Genomic DNA, 20824 nt, shown 5'->3' with positions numbered 1-20824 from the left:
TTTGGTATTTATTATAAAATTTAAAGAGCACTGAAAGTACAAAAATATTTTATAGAAAAATTAGTTGAAACCACTTTACTCTTTTATTTCAATTTTGAATTTTTAAACTCAAGAACTCACATACAATTAAAGTGACACTACACAAAAATGCTCATTTCTCTGAATGCTTCACAATTATAATCAATAGTCAACAGAAACACAACTTACCTTTATGTGATTTAATGTAAATGTTATTTTTTCAAGTTCATACAATGTGGGTGGGTTTGAGCTAATTGAGACTGAAATTACTGAAGAGATGACTCTTCCCTCCTCTTCAGCTTTATCATAACTTTGAGGTTCCAATAAGATGTTGTCAGACGATGAAAATAGAGGACCAATACTCTTATAATATAAAAATGCAACTGCAACACTGCCTGTCAATCAAATAAGTGTATTCAGTGAAATTCTTAAAATAAACATAAAAATTGACCAGACAAAGGGAGTCATACAAATTCCCAGATACTGAAATGTGGGTCCTAATATATCTATGCTTACATCATCGAACCATATTAAGATATATTCTCTGACCTCTGTGACTCTGAAACTGATTGTGGACTGTAGCATTCCCTTGGCACAGACTATATTTGGGAGAAAAATAGTCCTAGATAAATTTACATCCAAGTGCTGACTAAGAACCAAGGAGTAAGTATATTCACTTGAAAAATAAAATTTTGACTTACTACTTTGCTGGGCAAATATATGAATTAGAAAGATACTGGGAGAAAATTATCACAGATTTACAGTATTAAGAAAGTTCAGAATTGAAAGAGTTGTGAGATGCCACTGAGTTCAACCTCATGCCCACTGAAATGCTTCCTTTTAAAATTGATGACATATAGTTATGCCGACGCAGCATAGGGAATTTATTGCCTTTCGAGGCAGCCATTTATCCGAACCCCTGACACTCCCCAAATGCAGCGCATCAGCACATAACCAGATACTAGAAATGTTACCTTATCAGTACAGACTATCACATGACTATTTTTCCCTTAGCCTGGACACTACACCTATTTTAACGGATCTCAAATTGCCTTGGTTTTTGAGATCATTATCAGCAGCTCATTATCACTGATATTAAGTGTGTGAACAACTCAACATCGACAACTATTATCTTTTAAAATTCCTGTTGTCACTTAAGTCACATTCTTTCTCTGTCGTACAGAATTATGGACAGTAAATTGAGGAATTTATATTCAGAATTTACTCTTGGAATTAGAAGTTCTGGTTTCAGTCATTTCTCCTACTTGTGTGTCCCTGGGTAAACTTGAGCTTTCTCATGTATAACATGATGGTAGTGATATTCCCTCTGGCTATTTACTAGGATAAGGTGGAGACCAAATGAAATTATATGAGAGAGTCTTCTGTAAAATTTAAGATGCTATATTAATATAATTATTGTTATACTTATTAACTAGAAATGTTATATGTTTGCTTTAGATACTTGGACAAATTAGGAAGAACTCTTATATTCATTTTCCCTCAAATTTGTGACACCAGCAAATAATTTGAAAAGCATAAATGAATCAAAATCATTAATACAAATGTTGATAATGTCATCAAAAACAAAGGTCTGTGATATAATGCTGGAACCCTCCACATCTCAATATCACACTAATAACTAATATTCTTTGGATATGATTATGTGGGCTAGAAGTTGCAAAAATGTGTCACTATTCACGTTTTCTATCTTAGTATAAAAAGGCACCCCAAGATACTGCTAAGAGCCTTGCTAAAATTCAGATACATTACATATTTTCCTAAACTGCCAGCCCAGAAAACTTACATCAAAAAAATAATGTTAGTATAACACGGTTGGGCTAGTGAAATTGTGATGGCTCCAGATGACGACTAGCCCAGCATTTGCTATGGACAGACCAGGGATGGAAGCAGAACCTGGAAACCTCTTAGGGGAACTTGACCTAGTCCAGCTGATGAACAAGTTCATGCAACAGCAACTTCTCAGAGGTTGTAGTAGTGGGCGGTACAAAATCAAATGAAGCACCAAAGAGATAACATGGATTTAAAAATCTATTAATCACTCCGATACTTTCTAAAGGAAAATATTTATTTAACATCAATTTTTGACTTTGGGTAAAAGGAGACTCATGCCACGTAGAATGGTCCAAAATCCCTTTTTATGAATATTGATCCAGTATTTGTTCATTTTTTTTAATAAATCATTTGGAACCTATTTTAATTCCCATGATTTCTCACTAATTCTAGGTCTGATCTAGCTTTTAACTCTCATATCAGATCTGTACCTATTTTCAGTAAACTAGGGGTTCATTCACTGATGATAGGCACTAAAATTCAGTATATAAAAAAGATTAAAAATCCATCTGTGCCACCCTTATTTTCCTCCTAATGACACTATGCAGCTTTTAACTAATGAATGTTTTTATTAAGGAATTTTGTCAATAAGTGAATAATCACATGTAGACATCATTGAGTGGGTTTGATCAGTTTCTTACACTTGTCCTTATTTTGAAGATTCAACCATGAGGAAAATAAATTTTCTCCCTCTGCTCTCTTGAGAGCTGATATTACTGTCCCTTTCAAATATCAGCGTTTGCATGCGTGATTATGAAATGTAACAAAACTACCCTACACTAAGACAGGATCTCTTCGAGATATTAATTCCATGACAATTTCGTCATCTGTCACTATGATAAGTATTTTCAATGTCTTTATTCTAAACTTCCAAATACTACTCAAATTGTCTTTGAAAATACAACAGTTTAACACATTCTTTGGATCTGCTCCTAAATATTACGTGTGCTTGGTTAATTAGAATATGATGTAATGGGGTAAGAGCCATGGGTTCAATGGCAGTATGGCTTAGTTATTTTTGCTTTTTATGGCCATCTGTTTCTTACTTTTGAATAAAAAATGACAAGAAAAAATGGAAAGGGTAATATCAATGGATTAGAAAAAAAATTCCCACATTAGCGCTGTAAAAATTTTTTTAAAAAGATGGTCTTCTGAGAATGAATGTGCAACATGCTTTTTAACAATAAAGACAACATATTTTTTAATAAAGTGATGTCTGTAAAAGTGACATATGTGTGTTATTGTATATATTTTCCATTTGTACGTATGACCACCCACAATGCTTTGAGAAAATATTATAATTCATGTTTTATAGGTAATATATTCTGACCTATATGTGAACAGCAACAATTCTATTATCAGCAGAGATTTTTTTTTTTCTAAGTGCATTGCACTACGAGAGCAGATAAATGGTTAAATTAAAATAGCAGCTGCTAGTTTGCCTGTGGTTAGGTGACAAGGGAAAGCTGGTCAGGGCTGATTTCTTTGTTAACTCCTTCTCTAAAAGTCTTAGTTCTGTACTATCTGTTGATGTACATAGAGACAAACCCGTTAGCTTCTTGTGCCTTAGTTCCATTATCCATAAAATGAGGACATTAGGTTAGATAATCGTAAAGTCACTTGCTAGTACTAGCATTCTCGGGTCCCATTTCTTAAGAAATCCTGCCTTTAGTTTAGTTGAAGAGTTTAGTGTACAAAAACTAAGAAATGAGTGGAAGAGAAATTCACGCTTAAACAATAACTTTCTACCTTTTTGAACACTACCTCTATTCGTCTTCCTCATACAATCCCAAATTCAGTCTCACAATGAGGAATATGAAGGATTACTGAAGAAGATATATTAGAAGAACTCTATGAAAATTATAGCACCTGACTGCTGCAAAATGAGGAATAAAATCACAGTTCCTTTGTATATTTCCACTGGGATCTTAACATTATTAGACAATTACAGAGTTGGAGGATCAAGGACAAGAAGGATCTAGGTATCATCCACTAAAATTCTACCCAGGTATTTTTATCATAATGAAAATCTAAAATATAAATATGGAAATTCTGTGTTTAAACATAAAATATTTTTCTATAGAAAACCACACAAGTTATATGCACATATGATACAATCAAATGTATGGTATTTATTGCAAAACATTGAAATACTGTATATAAGATTGTCAAAGTCCTACCATTTGAATCATATGCAGCTTTTCTATTTGGAAATATCTTTATATTATCTCCGTCCATATTCATATGGGGATGAATATGTTTCATGTGATATGAATCAAAAAAGAAAGCTTTGAGAGCTGAAACAAAATCATGAAAATAATAAATTCTCTGAAATTAGTTTAATCAATATATTTATCTAGTTAGAGACAATTTCATCCATCATTATTATATTTCAACTTCTTAATTAGGGCAGGTAGAATGAACATATTCTGAACATGATGTTTGGACATTATAATTTGTATTTAAAAATCTGATTCATGTTTATTTGTTTGATTTCACTATAGCATTCATGGTTTAATTCTATTTTTATTGAATAAAATAAAAGAAAATATGTATGTACACAAAGAAGCCATGAATCATAATTACTAAAGCAGACAAGCAACTACAATGTATTAGAGGATGATATCTACAATATAATATATTATATACAGAGTGATTGACTTAAATTCTTGAGTAATAATTTCCTTACCTGGTGCACTTTCACCTTTTTCATGCAGGAACATCATAGAAATTTAGGCTCCTATATATGGTCACAATGCTTGCTACCTTAATTTTGAGTAACTGGTGAATCCCGATGAGATAATGATTTTTGTATATCTATAGGTGCACAGCAGGATAACAACCAGAAAATATAATAGGGGTGTATATGCAATGATTACTGCAGAAAGTGTACTTTGTTTCCTCAGAACAACTTTACAGGCAGCCTCAATTTGATCCAGATTCTTAATGTGTTAAATATGAGATTTCATAAAGCAGGAAACATTACAATTTGCTTTGCTAATTGCTTTATATTATCGAAAGGCAAAGGATTCCTAATGAGAAATTTAAATATACTACATTCAGGACAAAGATATACGCCCAAAGGATTTCAACGTTAAAAAGAAACATCTTCAAGGTTCAACATTAGAAAAATAGGGAATGGCTACATAAAATATGATCTATCTATAACTATTGCAGAGACACTAAAAATTATGCTCATGGTGTGGTTTTAGAAGTCAGGATGGTATAACCTTTACGGGGCAGAGAGTGGCTGCCGGGGGGATGAGGGGTCTTCTGGGGTGCTGTTTATACAGACGTGTTCACTTTGTGAAAATCTGTCAAGTTATATTCATTTCATATGTGCACTTTTCTGTCTGTGTGTTATACTTCAATAAAAATTAAACTTAAAAAAATGAAATATACTACACCCAGAAAATCTGTCTGTACTATGATCGGGTCAAGACAGATCCTACCAAGTCATAAGATGACAAGGGAGTAATGGTCTCTGAGCATTTAAATGCTAAACAGTTCAGAGATAGGAAAAGGTGGAGGCTATAAGTAGGTGGCAAATCTTAGGCACTCATCCTTTTTATTCACACTTCATTCATAACTACTCTTGTGATATGCATCACCATTCATGTCTACATTGATAAAACAACTGCCAGTTTAATTAACAATATTTTAAAGACTTTTCTTCTCTTTTGAGAATGGCTTGTTTGGAAAACTCGATTGCTTTGAAATTGACCTTGGCTTCTTACCTATATCACTTGAATTAGTATCAAACTGAGTGGTCTTTTGAAAGTTCTGAGATAGCCTTAAGGTAGCTTGCTCGGCAGCATGTAACAGTTTTGTAAGATGAGTTCTTCTATGGTTTGTAGATAACTTGTCCCAAACTATAAATGTATCTTTTTGAACAAAATTATTCACAGTTTTTACAAATTCCTGTTGAAAAAAAAAGTATATCTTTTAAAAATGTTGGACTTTTACATTAATCACAAATGTAAGGAAAATTTTAAGCCTAAATTATATTGAGTTAAAGCTCAACATACTTACAGTAAGAGTTGAATTAGAAAGGGTGTCCTTGGCTGAATTCGTGCTATTCATATAACCCAGTAATGGGGATGATTCAGCTAATATTTCTATATATGTAATTATATCCGTCGGTGAAAGATCTTTCACAGAATTTCTATAGACTTCTTGTAGCAAAGCCACAGGTTCTTCTATGTGCCTAATCTGAACAAAAATGAGTCCAGAGAAAGGAAACCAGTTTAAAGCACTACTAGATCTTTTCAAGAATAAATGTTGCATGATAAATATGTTCTGAGTTTTTTCTCTTATACATTGTTATCAGACTACACCTAAACCATAACACAAAGCAATGAAACCTGAAATTATTTACAAAGGATTAGCAAATAGCTTAAAAAGCACAGAAGTTACTTCAGAAAGGCAATACGTTTGAATTTATCATTTTAAAATTAATTAAAATAAATTATAACTTAATTTGAATTAGATTTTAATTAACCAGAGACATTTTTTTACATGATAAAATGGCAATTTGCTTTTACCTCATTGTTAATGAGTCATGTGAGACTCACACTTCTAATCTCAGGACAGTAATTTTATGAATGTCCTACTTTGTTTACTCTTTGAAATAGTATTTACTTTGGTGTACAAAATCTAGTTGCATTCAGTTATGTCTCCTTAGAATTTGAAAATGGCCTGGGGTCAAAGTGTGTTTTTACTATTTTATCCATCCAATTTCTTTACATGTTGAAAATAACTTTCCAGTCTACCGAATAGTGAAAAAGTAACTTAAATTAAATATGTAAGTCTTCTTCAGTACTTGGGGGATTTCAAATTAATCCTATCAAATACTTAGATCTCTATAAGTAAACAGTTTCAACTCTACATGAAGATCAACTGCTTGTTACTCTTTTAAAAAAAGCGACTTTGGAAAGATTTAAACTGAAACCAAAATGTCAAAATAGAGTGTATTTTTAATTCAATACCTTTACTCACTTTTGTTAAAGTTTTATTAATATTCGCCGCAATACAGATATCATCTAAATGGCAGTCTGGATTCACAATTTCTGTAGAAAAAAACAGATTATATATTAAGTCTTAAAAAATATTTTTCCTAAGATAATTATATTGATTCCAGTGATTTCGCTCACCTATTTAGACATTAAAAACATTCTTATCATTTGAGTTTCATTTTCGTTTATTTTATTCATGAAAATTCATTTAAAAATTTTTTCATTATTCATTTTAAAATTTTATTCATAATAAAAATTCATTTATTTTTATTCATTAAAATGCAATATTTTATGGAAAATAGAAAATTGTAGTTACCTTTAGGAAACAGGGTATGGTAATTACATAAAACATGTGGTCTACATCTTTCATTAAATAAAACTGTAACTTTTCTTATTCCATTTTATAGATAAAGGACTACCAGCACATTTCTTGGAAGATGTAGCTCTTTGATACTTCACAACCGTGTAGTACATATTTTACATAGTACTTTGATAATACATAAAATTTAATAATATAATTTACCTTGGCAATAAGTGCCATCATTAGGCGTGAACTGTGAGTTTCCTGTGGATGTATGATAACCTTCCTTGCAGGAGCAGTTATATCCACCATCCACATTTTTACACATTGCATGATCACCACAGGCAAATGATTCACTGCATTCATCTATATCTGGGGGTATTTGAAAAATTAAAATTTTAATTTAGTGCTCATATAGTTGCTAACTTGTTGATAATAGTATTACATACAGTTAGTGATTTCATATCAAATTTTACAAGAAAGCAAGAAAAATTCCATCACTTGGAAAATGACAGAGCAAACTTAGCTGCATATATATTTTTAACTTTGATTTGGTCAATCCATTTTGACAATATATTGAAAATGTTATTCATAGACCAACCCTTGAATTGTTTTCTGAATAGCATGATTCATCAACAAAGTCATTAGAGTAATTTCAATCATTGATGATGTAATATTTATTCCTAATTAAAGACCTAATTTAAAAAATACATTTAGAATTCTTTGTTTTCTAGTATTAAATTAAATTGATTGTAACAACTCAGTTTAGAGTAATCTGTAGGGCAAAAAGGAGTAGCCCATTTTCTTTCCAAAGCCTCATTTTTCCATATAAATAAACCTAAAAATTAAGATGTAGCAGAATGTATGATTCCACTCCCTTAAATTTTTACCAGAATTTAATACTTTTGTTCAGGTTATATTTTACTATGATTCTTAATACATGGCCATCAAAGGTAAAGTAACAAACTGTACAGAATTAAGTCTTAGATTTTCAGTAGCAATATATCAAAGCTACAATAAAAATGGTAAGTTATAAACTCACATAATTTATATTCTTAATTTAAAATTTTACGTACTATAATGAATAGTGAAATATGTCTGAAAGTTATAAATACAGAATAAATACTCTGCCAGTAGGCAGAGTTCCAATAGGGAATGATTCCAAGGAACTGAAGAGTCCAGATCATTAACTTAAACTAATGTAAAGATTTTTGTGCTCCTAGCCTAGCCCTGACATCTTAGAGCTTCTCTATGTTAGATTAATGCATTAATCTGTAATCTTGCACATATAATTTGATTTTTTAAAGACTCATAGAGTGGCACAATCCTGTTTGCCATAATAAGGGGGAGTAATCAAAGTCCAATTAAGATGTCATCTAGCGAGTTATCTGAAATGTAGCTGATCCTCATTTCTCATTTTAAAAATGCAATAATGGCACAAAAAAAAAAAAAAACCCATTAAACCTCACACCACCAGAAACTGGAACTGACAGTAAGTCTCTTGCCAATTCTTGAAGAAATTTCCATTAGCTAAGAAGGTGAGGGTACTGGACTTAGGAAGACTATTAACTACCTGAAAAAGAGGTAGAAAACCCCTTGTTCTTCTGCCAAGTCTTCATAGTCACGATCTGTACTACCTAGAAGTCCAAGTTCTCTACTTTTAAATAAACAAATGCTGCCCTAGCACCCTCACCCTCTTCCTCGAATTTCTATATATATGTGTTCATAAACTGCCACTCCACACAAAAAAAGGACAGAAATAAAGGAGGGGGTGATAGCAGGTTGGCTCTTGGGATCTGGAGAATCATGAGCAAAAACATTCCAGGTTGGGCTGAAGTAAAGAAGTCAGGTGGGAGGGCAGACTAGAATTATTATTTTTCATGAGATCAATGAAGTGAGAAAAAAATATGAGAAAGCAAAAGACTAGTCTTTTTTGGAGCAGTGCTGACGAAGTCATTTGTGCAGTACCCAAATGTGGATAATACCCCAGTGAAGGTGTGAAGAGATCCATGAAGTATCATAAATAGAACAACTTATTTCATGGGAAAGAAAGCTATGTTCTCTGAATACCCCCACTTCATATTTTCAGATACCTTCTATGGCTAACTGAAAATGAAGTGTTGATTTCTCCCAATTTCAAAATCATTCTAAAGTGCAACTTTTCTCGGGAACTTTGTCCTAAGCCCAATCTCTCAGCAGCATACCGATCTTAGCTTTACAAACTCCATTTGCATTCTTCCTCATGCACTTTGGACACAGGTGTACACAGTCTTGGTGTTCTTGATGGTTTCAGTTTTCCCCTGTGCATCTTCCATACCCTGAGGTCCTTATGTTGGGGTCTCTGCTCTGGTTCCAGCCCTCCCAGCACCCACTCAGCTGTCTGCTATCCCAGCACGTCAGCTTTGGACCAACTAGGGTATTTCAGCTTCTGAATTCACCAAGTGACAGAACGTTAATCTGTAAAAATAATGAGGTCATACCCTGGGAGATAAACATTTGAGATTAAGACTATGCAAATTTTTATATGCTGACTCCAAATATTCTAAAACAATATTAATCACCCTACCAAAGTAATGTTTTTCAAACCTTAATCATCCCGTCAAAGACATGTTTTCTAAATTGTTTGTACTTTCCTTGTTTACATTATTGTTTCTCTAACTTTTTACTAAAATGTAGATATGAGGTTTGCTGAATTTGATATCCTTCTCACTCTGGGCCTCAGCAGTAGAACTTACCGAGTTTAACCTAGTAACAGGTACAGAGTGTGTGACCACCACAACTGGCTGTGTGTCAGGGTAGTCAAAGAGCTTCCACTATCCTTAGCATATCACTCTATTCCTCCTTGCTACCTAGTAATATAAAGAGATTCATAAAATACTGAAAGAGTATCCCATGCCCAAAAGGGATGAAACTGGCTTAGCCAAAATGAATGTGACTGCCATTTTACATCAAGATCCATACTAACATCTCTTGCAGTTTCTTGTAGGGCCAAATTGAATCTAATAAAACCACTATATATCCTCCTTCCTATAGGCAAAGGCCCTGTAGAAGACCTTAATTCAAATCTTGATTCTAATACTCATTAGCTCTGTGACCTTGGGTAGTATTATAAAAATACTCTTAACTCAGAAGAGTTCTTTTTCATAACAAACAAGGAAATGTATGTAAAGGTGTTTGGAGGGGTGCCTAAGATATAGTAGGTACCTGATATTGTAATTGGGAATCAGGTCCAGTGATTCTACTCATATTGTGTGTTTTCTTAATAGCAGGAGCCCTGTGAGTATGTAGGTTTGGAGAAAACACATTGATAATGAGTGTCTCATTAAATTGTCATGTTTTGGTACTCCCTAGAGCTGTAAAAGAGAAAAAGAACACCTTCCCCCATTTTCATGAAAGCTAAATTGCTGCTGTATAATTATTTCAGTCAGGTTAGAATTGACAAACTATATTTAATAACTGATCCACTTTTTCCACTACCAACCAAACACTCAACACTAATAACTCGATTTTGCTAAATGTAAGCACATCATAACACACATTTCCTTGTTTTGCATGTCAAAACATTCATTTGCTACTTTTTCATTAATAAGGTTATGCTTGTTTTTCCTGTCTACAATGAGCCAACCCAGCAGTATTTTATCATAATCTTCTTTCAAAACATGATCATATGATTGTTTTGATTCTTATAATTTTCACCAATAACTGAATTTTCTAATGTTGTTTAACTCATAGACTGCAAAGAAAAGATACAATGCTCAATTAGTGGAAGCAATTTGCAAAAACAAAATTGAATGTTAATATTATTCAAAGCCAGAAAAAAAATCTGTACTTATCAGGGTACCTAAGGCAATAGGACATAAAAAATTACAAGTAGTAAACACTGCTCTTAAGCACACAGAAAACGTGAAGAAGTTCTTGGGTTCTACTCATTTGGTTTTGGGAGAGTCACTTTACCATTGGATGCCTCAGTTTCTCCACTTGTGAAATGCGAGTCTAGAACAACGGCTCTTGGGAGCTGGGCACCAGAAGTTCTGTTTTACTCTGATTGCAAGGAGAAGAAAAATAGGCAGGATACTAAATCTCACTCATAGCCTTCTGCAATGAAATTACCTCAGCCATGGAAAATAGTATTTGAATATAGACTAAAGATATAGAATTTTGCTAGGGTCATTTCTTGCCCTGTACCGGAGTTTTTCATTATGTTTTGTTCATATTGTCTGTTTCTTCCTGGTTCAGTTTTGGAAGGTTATACCTTTCTAAGAATTTGTCCATTTCTTCCAGGTTGTCCATTTTGTTGGCATAGAGTTGCTTGTAGTAGTCTCTTAGGATGCTTTGTATTTCTGCGGTGTCTGTTGTAACTTCTCCTTTTTCATTTCTGATTTTATTGATTTGAGTCCTCTCCTTCTTTTACTTGATGAGTCTGGCTAATGGCTTATCAATTTTGTTTATCTTCTCAAAGAACCAGCTTTTAGTTTTATTGATCTTTGCTATTGTTTTCTTTGTTTCTATTTCATTTATTTCTGCTCTGATCTTTATGATTTCTTTCCTTCTGCTAACTTTGGGTTTTTTTTGTTCTTCTTTCTCTAGTTCCTTTAGGTGTAAGGTTAGATTGTTTACTTGAGATTTTTCTTGTTTCTTGAGGTAGGCTTGTATAGCTATAAACTTCCCTCTTTGAACTAACTGCTTTTGCTGCATCCCATAGGTTTTGGATCATCGTGTTTTCATTGTCATTTGTCTCAAGGTAATTTTTGATTTCCTCTTTGATTTCTTCAGTGATCTCTTGGTTATTTAGTAACGTATTGTTTAGCCTCCATGTGTTTGTGTTTTTTTACATTTTTTTCCCTGTAATTCATTTCTAATCTCATAGCGTTGTGGTCAGAAAAGATGCTTGATATGATTTCAATTTTCTTAAATTTACTGAGGCTTGATTTGTGACCCAAGATGTGATCTATCCTAGAGAATGTTCTGTGCGCACTCGAGAAGAAAGTGTAATCTGCTGTTTTTGGATGGAATGTCCTATAAATATCAATTAAATCTATCTGGTCTATTGTGTCATTTAAAGCTTCTGTTTCCTTATTTATTTTCATTTTTGATGATCTGTCCATTGGTGTAAGTGAGGTGTTAAAGTCCCTCACTATTATTGTGTTACTATCAATTTCCTCTTTTATAGCTGTTAGCAGTTGCCTTATGTATTGAGGTGCTCCTATGTTGGGTGCATATATATTTATAATTGTTATATCTTCTTCTTGGATTGATCCCTTGATCATTATGTAGTGTCCTTCCTTGTCTCTTGTAACATTCTTTATTTTAAAGTCTATTTTACCTGATATGAGTATAGCTAGTCCAGCTTTCTTTTGATTTCCATTTGCATGGAATATCTTTTTCCATCCCCTCACTTTCAATCTGTATGTGTCCCTAGGTCTGAAGTGGGTCTCTTGTAGACAGCATATATATGGGTCTTGTTTTTGTAACCATTCAGAAAGCCTGTGTCTTTTGGTTGGAGCATTTAATCCATTCACGTTTAAGGTAATTATCGATACGTATGTTCCTATGACCATTTTCTTAATTGTTTTGGGTTTGTTATTGTAGGTGTTTTCCTTCTCTTGTGTTTCTTGCCTAGAGAAGTTCCTTTGGCATTTGTTGTAGAGCTGGTTTGGTGGTGCTGAATTCTCTTAGCCTTTGCTTGTCTGTAAAGCTTTTGATTTCTCCATCGAATCTGAATGAGATCCTTGCCGGGTAGAGTAATCTTGGTTGTAGGTTCTTCCCTTTCATCACTTTAAGTATATCATGCCACTCCCTTCTGGCTTGTAGAGTGTCTGCTGAGAAATCAGCTGTTAACCTTATGGGAGTTCCCTTGTATGTTATTTGTCGTTTTTGCCTTGCTGCTTTCAATAATTTTTCTTTGTCTTTAATTTTTGCCAATTTGATTACTATGTGTCTTGGCATGTTTCTCCTTGGGTTTATCCTGTATGGGACTCGCTGCGCTGCCTGGACTTGGGTGGCTATTTCCTTTCCCATGTTAGGAAAGTTTTCGACTATAATCTCTTCAAATATTTTCTCGGGTCCTTTCTCTCTCTCTTCTCCTTCTGGGACCCCTATAATGTGAATGTTGTTGCGTTAAATGTTGTCCCAGAGGTCTCTTAGGCTGTCTTCATTTTTTCTCATTCTTTTTTCTTTATTCTGTTCTGCAGCAGTGAATTCCACCATTCTGTCTTCCAAGTCACTTATCCGTTCTTCTGCCTCAGTTATTCTGCTATTGATTCCTTCTAGTGTAGTTTTCATTTCAGTTATTGTATTGTTTATCTCTGTTTGTTTGTTCTTTAATTCTTCTAGGTCTTTGTTAAACATTTCTTGCATCTTCTCGATCTTTGCCTCCATTCTTTTTCCGAGGTTCTGGATCATCTTCACTATCATTATTTTGAATTCTTTTTCTGGAAGGTTGCCTATCTCCACTTCATTTAGTTGTTTTGCTGGGGTTTTATCTTGTTCCTTTATCTGGTATATAGCCCTCTGCCTTTTCATCTTGTCTATCTTTCCGTGAATGTGGTTTTTGTTCCACAGGCCGCAGGATTGTAGTTCTTCTTGCTTCTTCTGTCTGCCCTCTGCTGGATGAGGCTATCTAAGAGGCCTGATGGGAGGGACTGGTGGTGGGTAGAGCTGACTGTTGCTCTGGTGGGCAGAGCTCAGTAAAACTTTAATCCACTTGACTGTTGATGGGTGGGGCTGGGTTCCCTCCCTGTTGGTTGTTTGGCCTGAGGCAACCCAACACTGGAGCCTACCTGGGCTCTTTGGTGGGGCTAATAACAGACTCTGGGAGGGCTCACGCCAAGGAATACTTCCCAGAACTTCTGCTGCCAGTGTCCTTGTCCTCATGGTGAGCCACAGCCACCCCCCGCCTCTGCTGGAGACCCTCCAACACTAGCAGGTAGGTCTGGTTCAGTCTCCTATGGGGTTCACCGCTCCTTGCCCTGGGTCCCGATGCACACACTACTTTGTGTGTTCCTTCCATGAGTGGAGTCTCTGTTTCCCCCAGTCCTGTCGAAGTCCTGCAATCAATTCTCACTAGGCTTCAAAGTCTGATTCTCTACGAATTCCTCCTCCTGTTGCCAGACCCCCAGGTTGGGAAGTCTGACGTGGGGCTCAGAACCTTCACTCCAGTGGGTGGACTTCTGTGGTATAAGTGTTTGCCAGTCTGTGAGTCACCCACCCAGCAGTTATGGGATTTAATTTTACTGTGATTGCACCTCTCCTACCGTCTCATTGTGGCTTCTCCTTTGTCTTTGGATGTGGGGTATCTTTTTTGGTGAGTTCCAGTGTCTTCCTGTAGATGATTGTCCGGCAGCTAGTTGTGATTCTGGTGTTCTCGCAAGAGGGAGTGAGAGCACGTCTTTCTACTCCACCATCTTGGTTCCTCCTCATTATGTTTTTATAGAGGTTCTTAATGACTATAATTACCAGACATGTCGAATTTAAGGATCGGCTAAACTTTCAAATCAGAAGCAATATACTACAAGGTGATACACTAATGTAAAAAGGAAACAGAATTATGATTCTCTGTTCAAATTCCCTGAGGATTATCACAGTGCACAAGGAAAATTACTATAGGACCGGGGGAAAAAAAAGGAAAAGAAATAGCTGTTCTGCTTCTGAAAAAAGCTTAATCTTTAAGATCAACAAAACTGGTGAGAAATAACAATTTTCCAGAGAATGACTTTTTTCACAGAATAATCCATCAAACAAAACAGGTAGAAATTGAAGGACTCAATATTGGGTATTGGGTTTTAATCTAAGTTATTGTTTACTGATTACTTAAAATAGCTAAAAGGGGAATTAGCAAAAATGTAGGGCCCTTCCACAGTATCTCAATAATAATTGAGTACTGGGAGAAAGAGTCTTACATTACAAATGTATTACACCCCCGTAAAATGTTGGCTTTCAATTATCTTTGTGTGTGTGTTTTCTCTGTATCTGTGATTAATTTTTTTCTAAACAGGAATTCTTTACTTTTAAGGAATACAGAGAGAGAAATATATATCCCTCTGTGAACTGAGGCGTATTAAAAGTAAACATGATCAGATGAAAAGACAGATGTCTTCTAGAGACAAGAGGGAATGGAGAGCACAGTTAAAATTGTATTAAATTCCAGTGATTAAGATGTTATAAGTTGCATTTCTTCATTAACTAGAACTTTTCTAGTAAAGCTTATACAGCTACATAGTTCAAACTTATCTACTAAAGATAAAATAGGCACACATTATATAACATTCTAAAACTAGAGACAAGAGTTTAGGTTTGAGAAGAACAAGGAGTGGGGTACTATGTTTTCTGGGAAAATTCTAATTTCTCACATATGTTGTAATGTTACAATCCAATAAAAATTTTTGCTGCAAACAATAAAGACAAAATTATAATTCAACAGAAATAGCATTATTTTCTCATATTTTAAATCATTTATGCCCTTGCAAAGTTGATCCACTGCATTTGCATGATCCAGATTCATGTAAGATTTAAATGGCCACCCATTTAAGACTCTTGTGGAAATACCAATGGCTTTCTAGATACAAGACTGTGATTCTAATCTTCCCTTTATCCTAAGTGTGTGAATCTGGAATAGCTCTTCACTTCCCTTGGCTATAATATGAGAATAAAATCTACCTGGTTTGTGTAGCAGAGAAAATGCTGTGAACCATAAGTACACAAGACAGGATAATTTCTTTGATACAAACATTTCAATGATAAATTCTCTTCGAACATTATCTCCTGACTATCATGTGTGTTAATAATAACATTGCCAGACTTCTCCTTAGCTCACTGATGAGAACCTCACTAGAAGCTCATCAAAGGCTTTAGTGTGATCTGTATTGATTTAGACATCTCTCGTTTATCTAACTACGGAAAGTAGAAGCAGCACCTTACTCCTGCCCATGTTGCATGTATGGTCCTGAGTTCAAGTCTCATATCTACCCCTGGTTATGTAATTAACTCTCAGGGCCTTGGTTCATCTGTTAATTCTGTAGATTATTATCAATCATAATTATACTAGCTGTTGGTAAACTGGACAATTTCTTAGAAGCCATGATTAAGATGATTCATAATTTATTTTCAAAGTTAAAGTCTTTGGCTCCAGAGAATTTGTCTCTGAAAATTGTTCATCTTTTGAAATTTCTATGCAATTATTTTTCTCAGACTATAGGATCTGATAAATCAAGTGTGTAACCAAAATACAACAGAAGGACATTAAAACAAATCTAGATACTCTCTTCAGACTCACAATATTTCACTTAGGGATTGAATTGAAATTAATATCCCTCCAGAAGACATTTTAGTGAATCTGAGATGATTTTCTAAATAGGACTCTAGTGTTTAGAAAAAACAGAATGCAGATCTTAAGTGTGACAAACTTTCGGCAGGCAGCAGTAAAAGCACTAGGACAATTTTTTCACAAGTAATGCTTTCTTGAACACTTTCTAGGAAAATGTAGGGCCCATCTCAGAGTTCATATTTATATAAGCATCAATATCTGGTGATACCAATGATAATTTTCTGCAGTGAATATATTACTTTAAAGTGTACACATTTATTCTGTTGTTTGCCACAAATGCTAGATCTCATAACTTCACGATTTTTTTTTTTTTTTGGAAACTGGTTGATATTCTCAAAAAAAAATCTCTTTTTCTTATACCCTTGGATAAATATACCATAGTAACTGACACCATACTGCAGAATTAAGGGAATTAATGAAGTTTTTGATAGTATTAACAACGGGGTACAATCAAGGACTGACAGAATTTCGTTTGAATATTATTTAATCTCTGGAGGTATAAGCAATAAGAGATAGGTACAAATTTTAAGTTAGATAGTTGAATTTACCTATGCAGATGGTTCCATCATTAGTAATAAACTTGTCTTGGTTACTGCTGGATCTGAAACCAGGTGCACACATACAGTAGTAACTTCCTTCTGTGTTCGTGCAGTTAGCATTTTCACCACAGGACTGCGTTAAATTTCCACACTCATTATCATCTGTGGACATATCAATTTAAAACATTATTTTTATACAATTGAGATGAAGTCCTAGTTTCCATCAGTTTTTGGGAATTTTGCCCGTTAAATAGTTTAAGGTATGTGATGTTTATTTCTAAGAAAAGTTAATAATAAGAATCCACATTCCAGGTACTTCCTTGGTGGTCCAGTGGTTAAGAATCCGCCTTCCAATGCAGGGGACGTGGGTTTGATCCCTGGTTGGGGAACTAAGCTCCCACATGCCACGGGGCAAATAAGTCCACACGCTCTAGAGCCCGGGTGCCACAACTAGAGAGAAGCCTGCATGCTGCAACGAAGAGCCAGTGTGCTGCAACTAAGACCTGACGCAGCCAAATAAATAAATAATTAATTAATTAAAAAAAAAAAAGAATCCACATTCCATACTTGGTTATTCTTGTTTAAATGTGAAACCTTTGCAGTTGCAAAGCAAAATAGAATCTCTTACTTCAAAAACACTAAACATAGCTATTGAATCTATACTGGATTATTTTTCAAATTTTTACATATATTTTAATTATTATAATGTCAATGAATATCTTATTTGTGAAATTATAATACTCTTTATAATCAGTCAAAAGCATACCATAAGTTAAAAATGAAAAATCAGAGATTACACATTGATATACTCTAATCATGTGCCATTTATTTTTGTCACTTACTCCCCAGAAGAATATTGTGTTACCTGGTTTGCATCCCTTCATTTATTCATTAATGTATTTATTCATTATCATATGTATTGTACTGTATATGGAAGGGTACACAAATACAAAAAAAATTACATGATGATCCATGGTCCTTACCCTTATACTCTTATACTGTAATTTATCAGAAAAGATATATATAGGTTCATAAACCCTTTTTAAAAATCAGAAAGCAGATTTATATTATCTGTCAAATAAATGAAATAGAAAACAAGTGTTTCTCAGAAGTGATTATGAGGGGCTGGAGGAGACATTAGATCCTCCTGTGGGCTGAACTGTGTCTCCCAAAAAGATATACTCAAGTCCAAATCCCCAGTGTCTGTGAGTGTGAGCTTATTGGGAAATAGGACCTTTGTAGATATAATCAAGTTAAGATGAGGTCATTCTAAATTAGCAGGGCCCCAAGAGTGGTGTCCTTATACTATGTATGAAATTCAGACATGGAGACACAGAGGAGAAGACGATGTGAAGACAGAGCCAGAAACTGAAGTGATGCAGCTACAAGCCAAGGAATGCCAAGGACAGCTAACAACCACTAGAAGCTAGAAAGGCATAAGCAAAGATTCTTTCCTAGACCCTTCGAAGGGAGCATGGACCTTCCAACCCCTGGATTTCAGACTTCTGGCCTCTAGAACTGTGAGAGAACAAATCTGTGTTGTTTCCAGCCACCAAGTTTGTGCTAGTTTCTTAGCGCAGCCCTAGGAAACTAACAGACCCAAACTGGTTAATTTAAGGTAGATAAGTATTGGTTAGACAAAGAGAAGGAAATCACTAAGAGGAAAGCAAAATTTTGGGCAAACATGCAAGCCTAAGGGTGATTGAGATGTTTCTGGAGGCAGAGGGAACCCTAATCAGGGACACAGGGAGAAATCATAGGGGGATAGTGCTACGAGTTGAGTTTGGAAAATGTCTTGAATTTCTATTCTCCATTTTAATCAAACTAAGCTTTGAGTTGGTTAAAAATTTAAAAAATTTGGTTTGATTTGGTTTAAAATAAAAAAAAAATTATTTTAAAAGGATGATTTGTATAACATTTAATTTAAACACAGCTTACCGAAGAGGTATATTGATAACTAAGAGTTGGAGATTTTCCTAAATGTTATATAAATACTAATTCACTTAATCCTTACATAAGTTCTAGGAAGCAGGTACCATTATTATTCTCTTAAGTGATGAGGACAAGAAGCCATAGAGAGGAAATGTAACTTGTCAAGGTCAAACAGCCATTTAGTTACAGAGCCAAATAGTTTGGTCCAAAGCCTGTTCTCTTAACTGTTGCATCCTGCTGCCTCTGTGAGAATCATTTTAAGCAAATATATAAGATAAGAATGTATCTAATGGATTATGGGTCTATTTTGAGAGAAGAAAAGATATTGAGGTAGAGATTTCAGAAGGAAAATAGAAAATTTATTTGTATTCTATCTCTAATGTAAAATTTATTTCCACTTAATCATTTTCAAACATTATAGATATAAGTATAGAAGTTAATATATGACAGACAACTAGAGGTGAATTCCTCTCTCTTTTTTTTTTAAATGATTACTATGGACAGTCAGGTAAGATTTGCAAATCCTATCCTTTCAATATATTCAACCTATACAGCTCTATTCCATAATTTTATTTTAATATTTATATGTTTTATCACTTTCACTTATTACATTAATTATAATAGGCCAACTGCTACAAATATATCCCAATATGTAATGATTCAGCACAATAAAAGATTATTTGCTGCTCTAGTCAGAGGCCAAGGTTAGTGTTCAGGTCGATGGTGTGGCTTCTCCCACAATGGTTCAGGGACCCAGACTCTACTTTTGGCACAAGACCGTTTCAATTGCTTGGAAAAACCAGTTCATGAGAAAACTGGTCAGTCCACAAGAAGCAAGATCATTTTCTCCAATGTCTAGAGCAAAGCTAGGCCAGGCCTCTCACCTAATATTTTTTCATGTTATGGCATCAGGTCTCTTTTCACACTCCCACTGGCACCTCTTTTGGGTTCAATCCCTTGTCCCTTTGAAAGTTCTAATTCCCAGCATGTGACCTGATTTATTCTTGGGTGAGTAGAAAGGTAGAGCAGCAAGAGAAGAGTTTTGAGCTCCCCTTAGAGGCCAACGACTTGGAGACATGTAAGTGCAAAAGTTGAGCTCTCAAAAAACTTGTTTAGGCCAGGCAGGAGGGTAACGTAAAGTTTGACTCCACCAAGTGTCAGACAATAGAAGGTGGTGTGGCTTATGATATAAGGAAGTACACACCTCACTTAGAGGATTTAAAATTTTTAAAATTTGAAAAGCATATTTAAAACTGTTTTTCACATTTAGCATTTGGTTAGGCATTTGTCACCCCTAAGTTAAAGTGTATAAATGCTGGAGGAGTTAAGGAAAATTGCTGAAAATATGATAATCAAGTAAGAGAAATTATGAATGGCCATTATATAAAATGTTGAAGAGTTAATACTTTATTAACATGTGTGTATTATTAATTGATCTATTCTGTATACAGAGATATTATGCAACTCTAAATGACTATATGCACATATATACTCAGAAAGCAAACGTATATGTCTATGTATGCATTCAAAATAAATTAGACTAGTTTATTATAATTACCTGAGAGTATCTCACAAATTGACACACAAGAACCTAAATCAAGTTAAAGAAAAATATTTCACACACTTTGGGTTTGATTCAATCATTCAGTTACTCAAATATTTATGGAGTTTCCCAGTTCCCAAATGTGAGTATGTCTACACTGGGAAATAAGTAAAAATTAATCAAAAAGTCAGGATCTGTGCCCTGCTGTCCGAGTTCACATTCTAAAGCAAGTTAACATAGGAGCATGTAATTGAGTTCTTATTAAAATAAAAGTTTCAATTTTTATTTCAAAATCTGACTCCC

General features: G+C 34.4%; 1 protein-coding gene across 8 annotated transcripts in view; it reads right to left on the bottom strand.

Moving 5' to 3' along the window:
- ADGRL4 (adhesion G protein-coupled receptor L4) overlaps nt 1-20824 on the bottom strand; it is a 128093-nt gene that overhangs the window by 42600 nt on the left and 64669 nt on the right. For 6 of the 8 annotated variants that reach the window (XM_082355082.1, XM_082355079.1, XM_082355077.1 and 3 more), the window contains exons 3-9: nt 17056-17208; nt 7408-7557; nt 6868-6938; nt 5902-6081; nt 5607-5790; nt 4050-4166; nt 208-413 (exon numbers count right to left, since the gene is read on the bottom strand). In XM_082355082.1, coding sequence (XP_082211208.1) covers nt 208-413; nt 4050-4166; nt 5607-5790; nt 5902-6081; nt 6868-6938; nt 7408-7557; nt 17056-17208 — 1061 coding nt within the window. The remainder of the gene's footprint in view (nt 1-207; nt 414-4049; nt 4167-5606; nt 5791-5901; nt 6082-6867; nt 6939-7407; nt 7558-17055; nt 17209-20824) is intronic. The other 2 variants (XM_082355081.1, XM_082355083.1) reach the window with 1 other exon arrangement.

Source organism: Balaenoptera borealis (genome assembly GCF_965194805.1).
Source record: "Balaenoptera borealis genome assembly, chromosome: 1".
NCBI classification, from domain to species: domain Eukaryota; kingdom Metazoa; phylum Chordata; class Mammalia; order Artiodactyla; family Balaenopteridae; genus Balaenoptera; species Balaenoptera borealis.
This window is presented reverse-complemented; position numbering and strand designations above follow the sequence as displayed.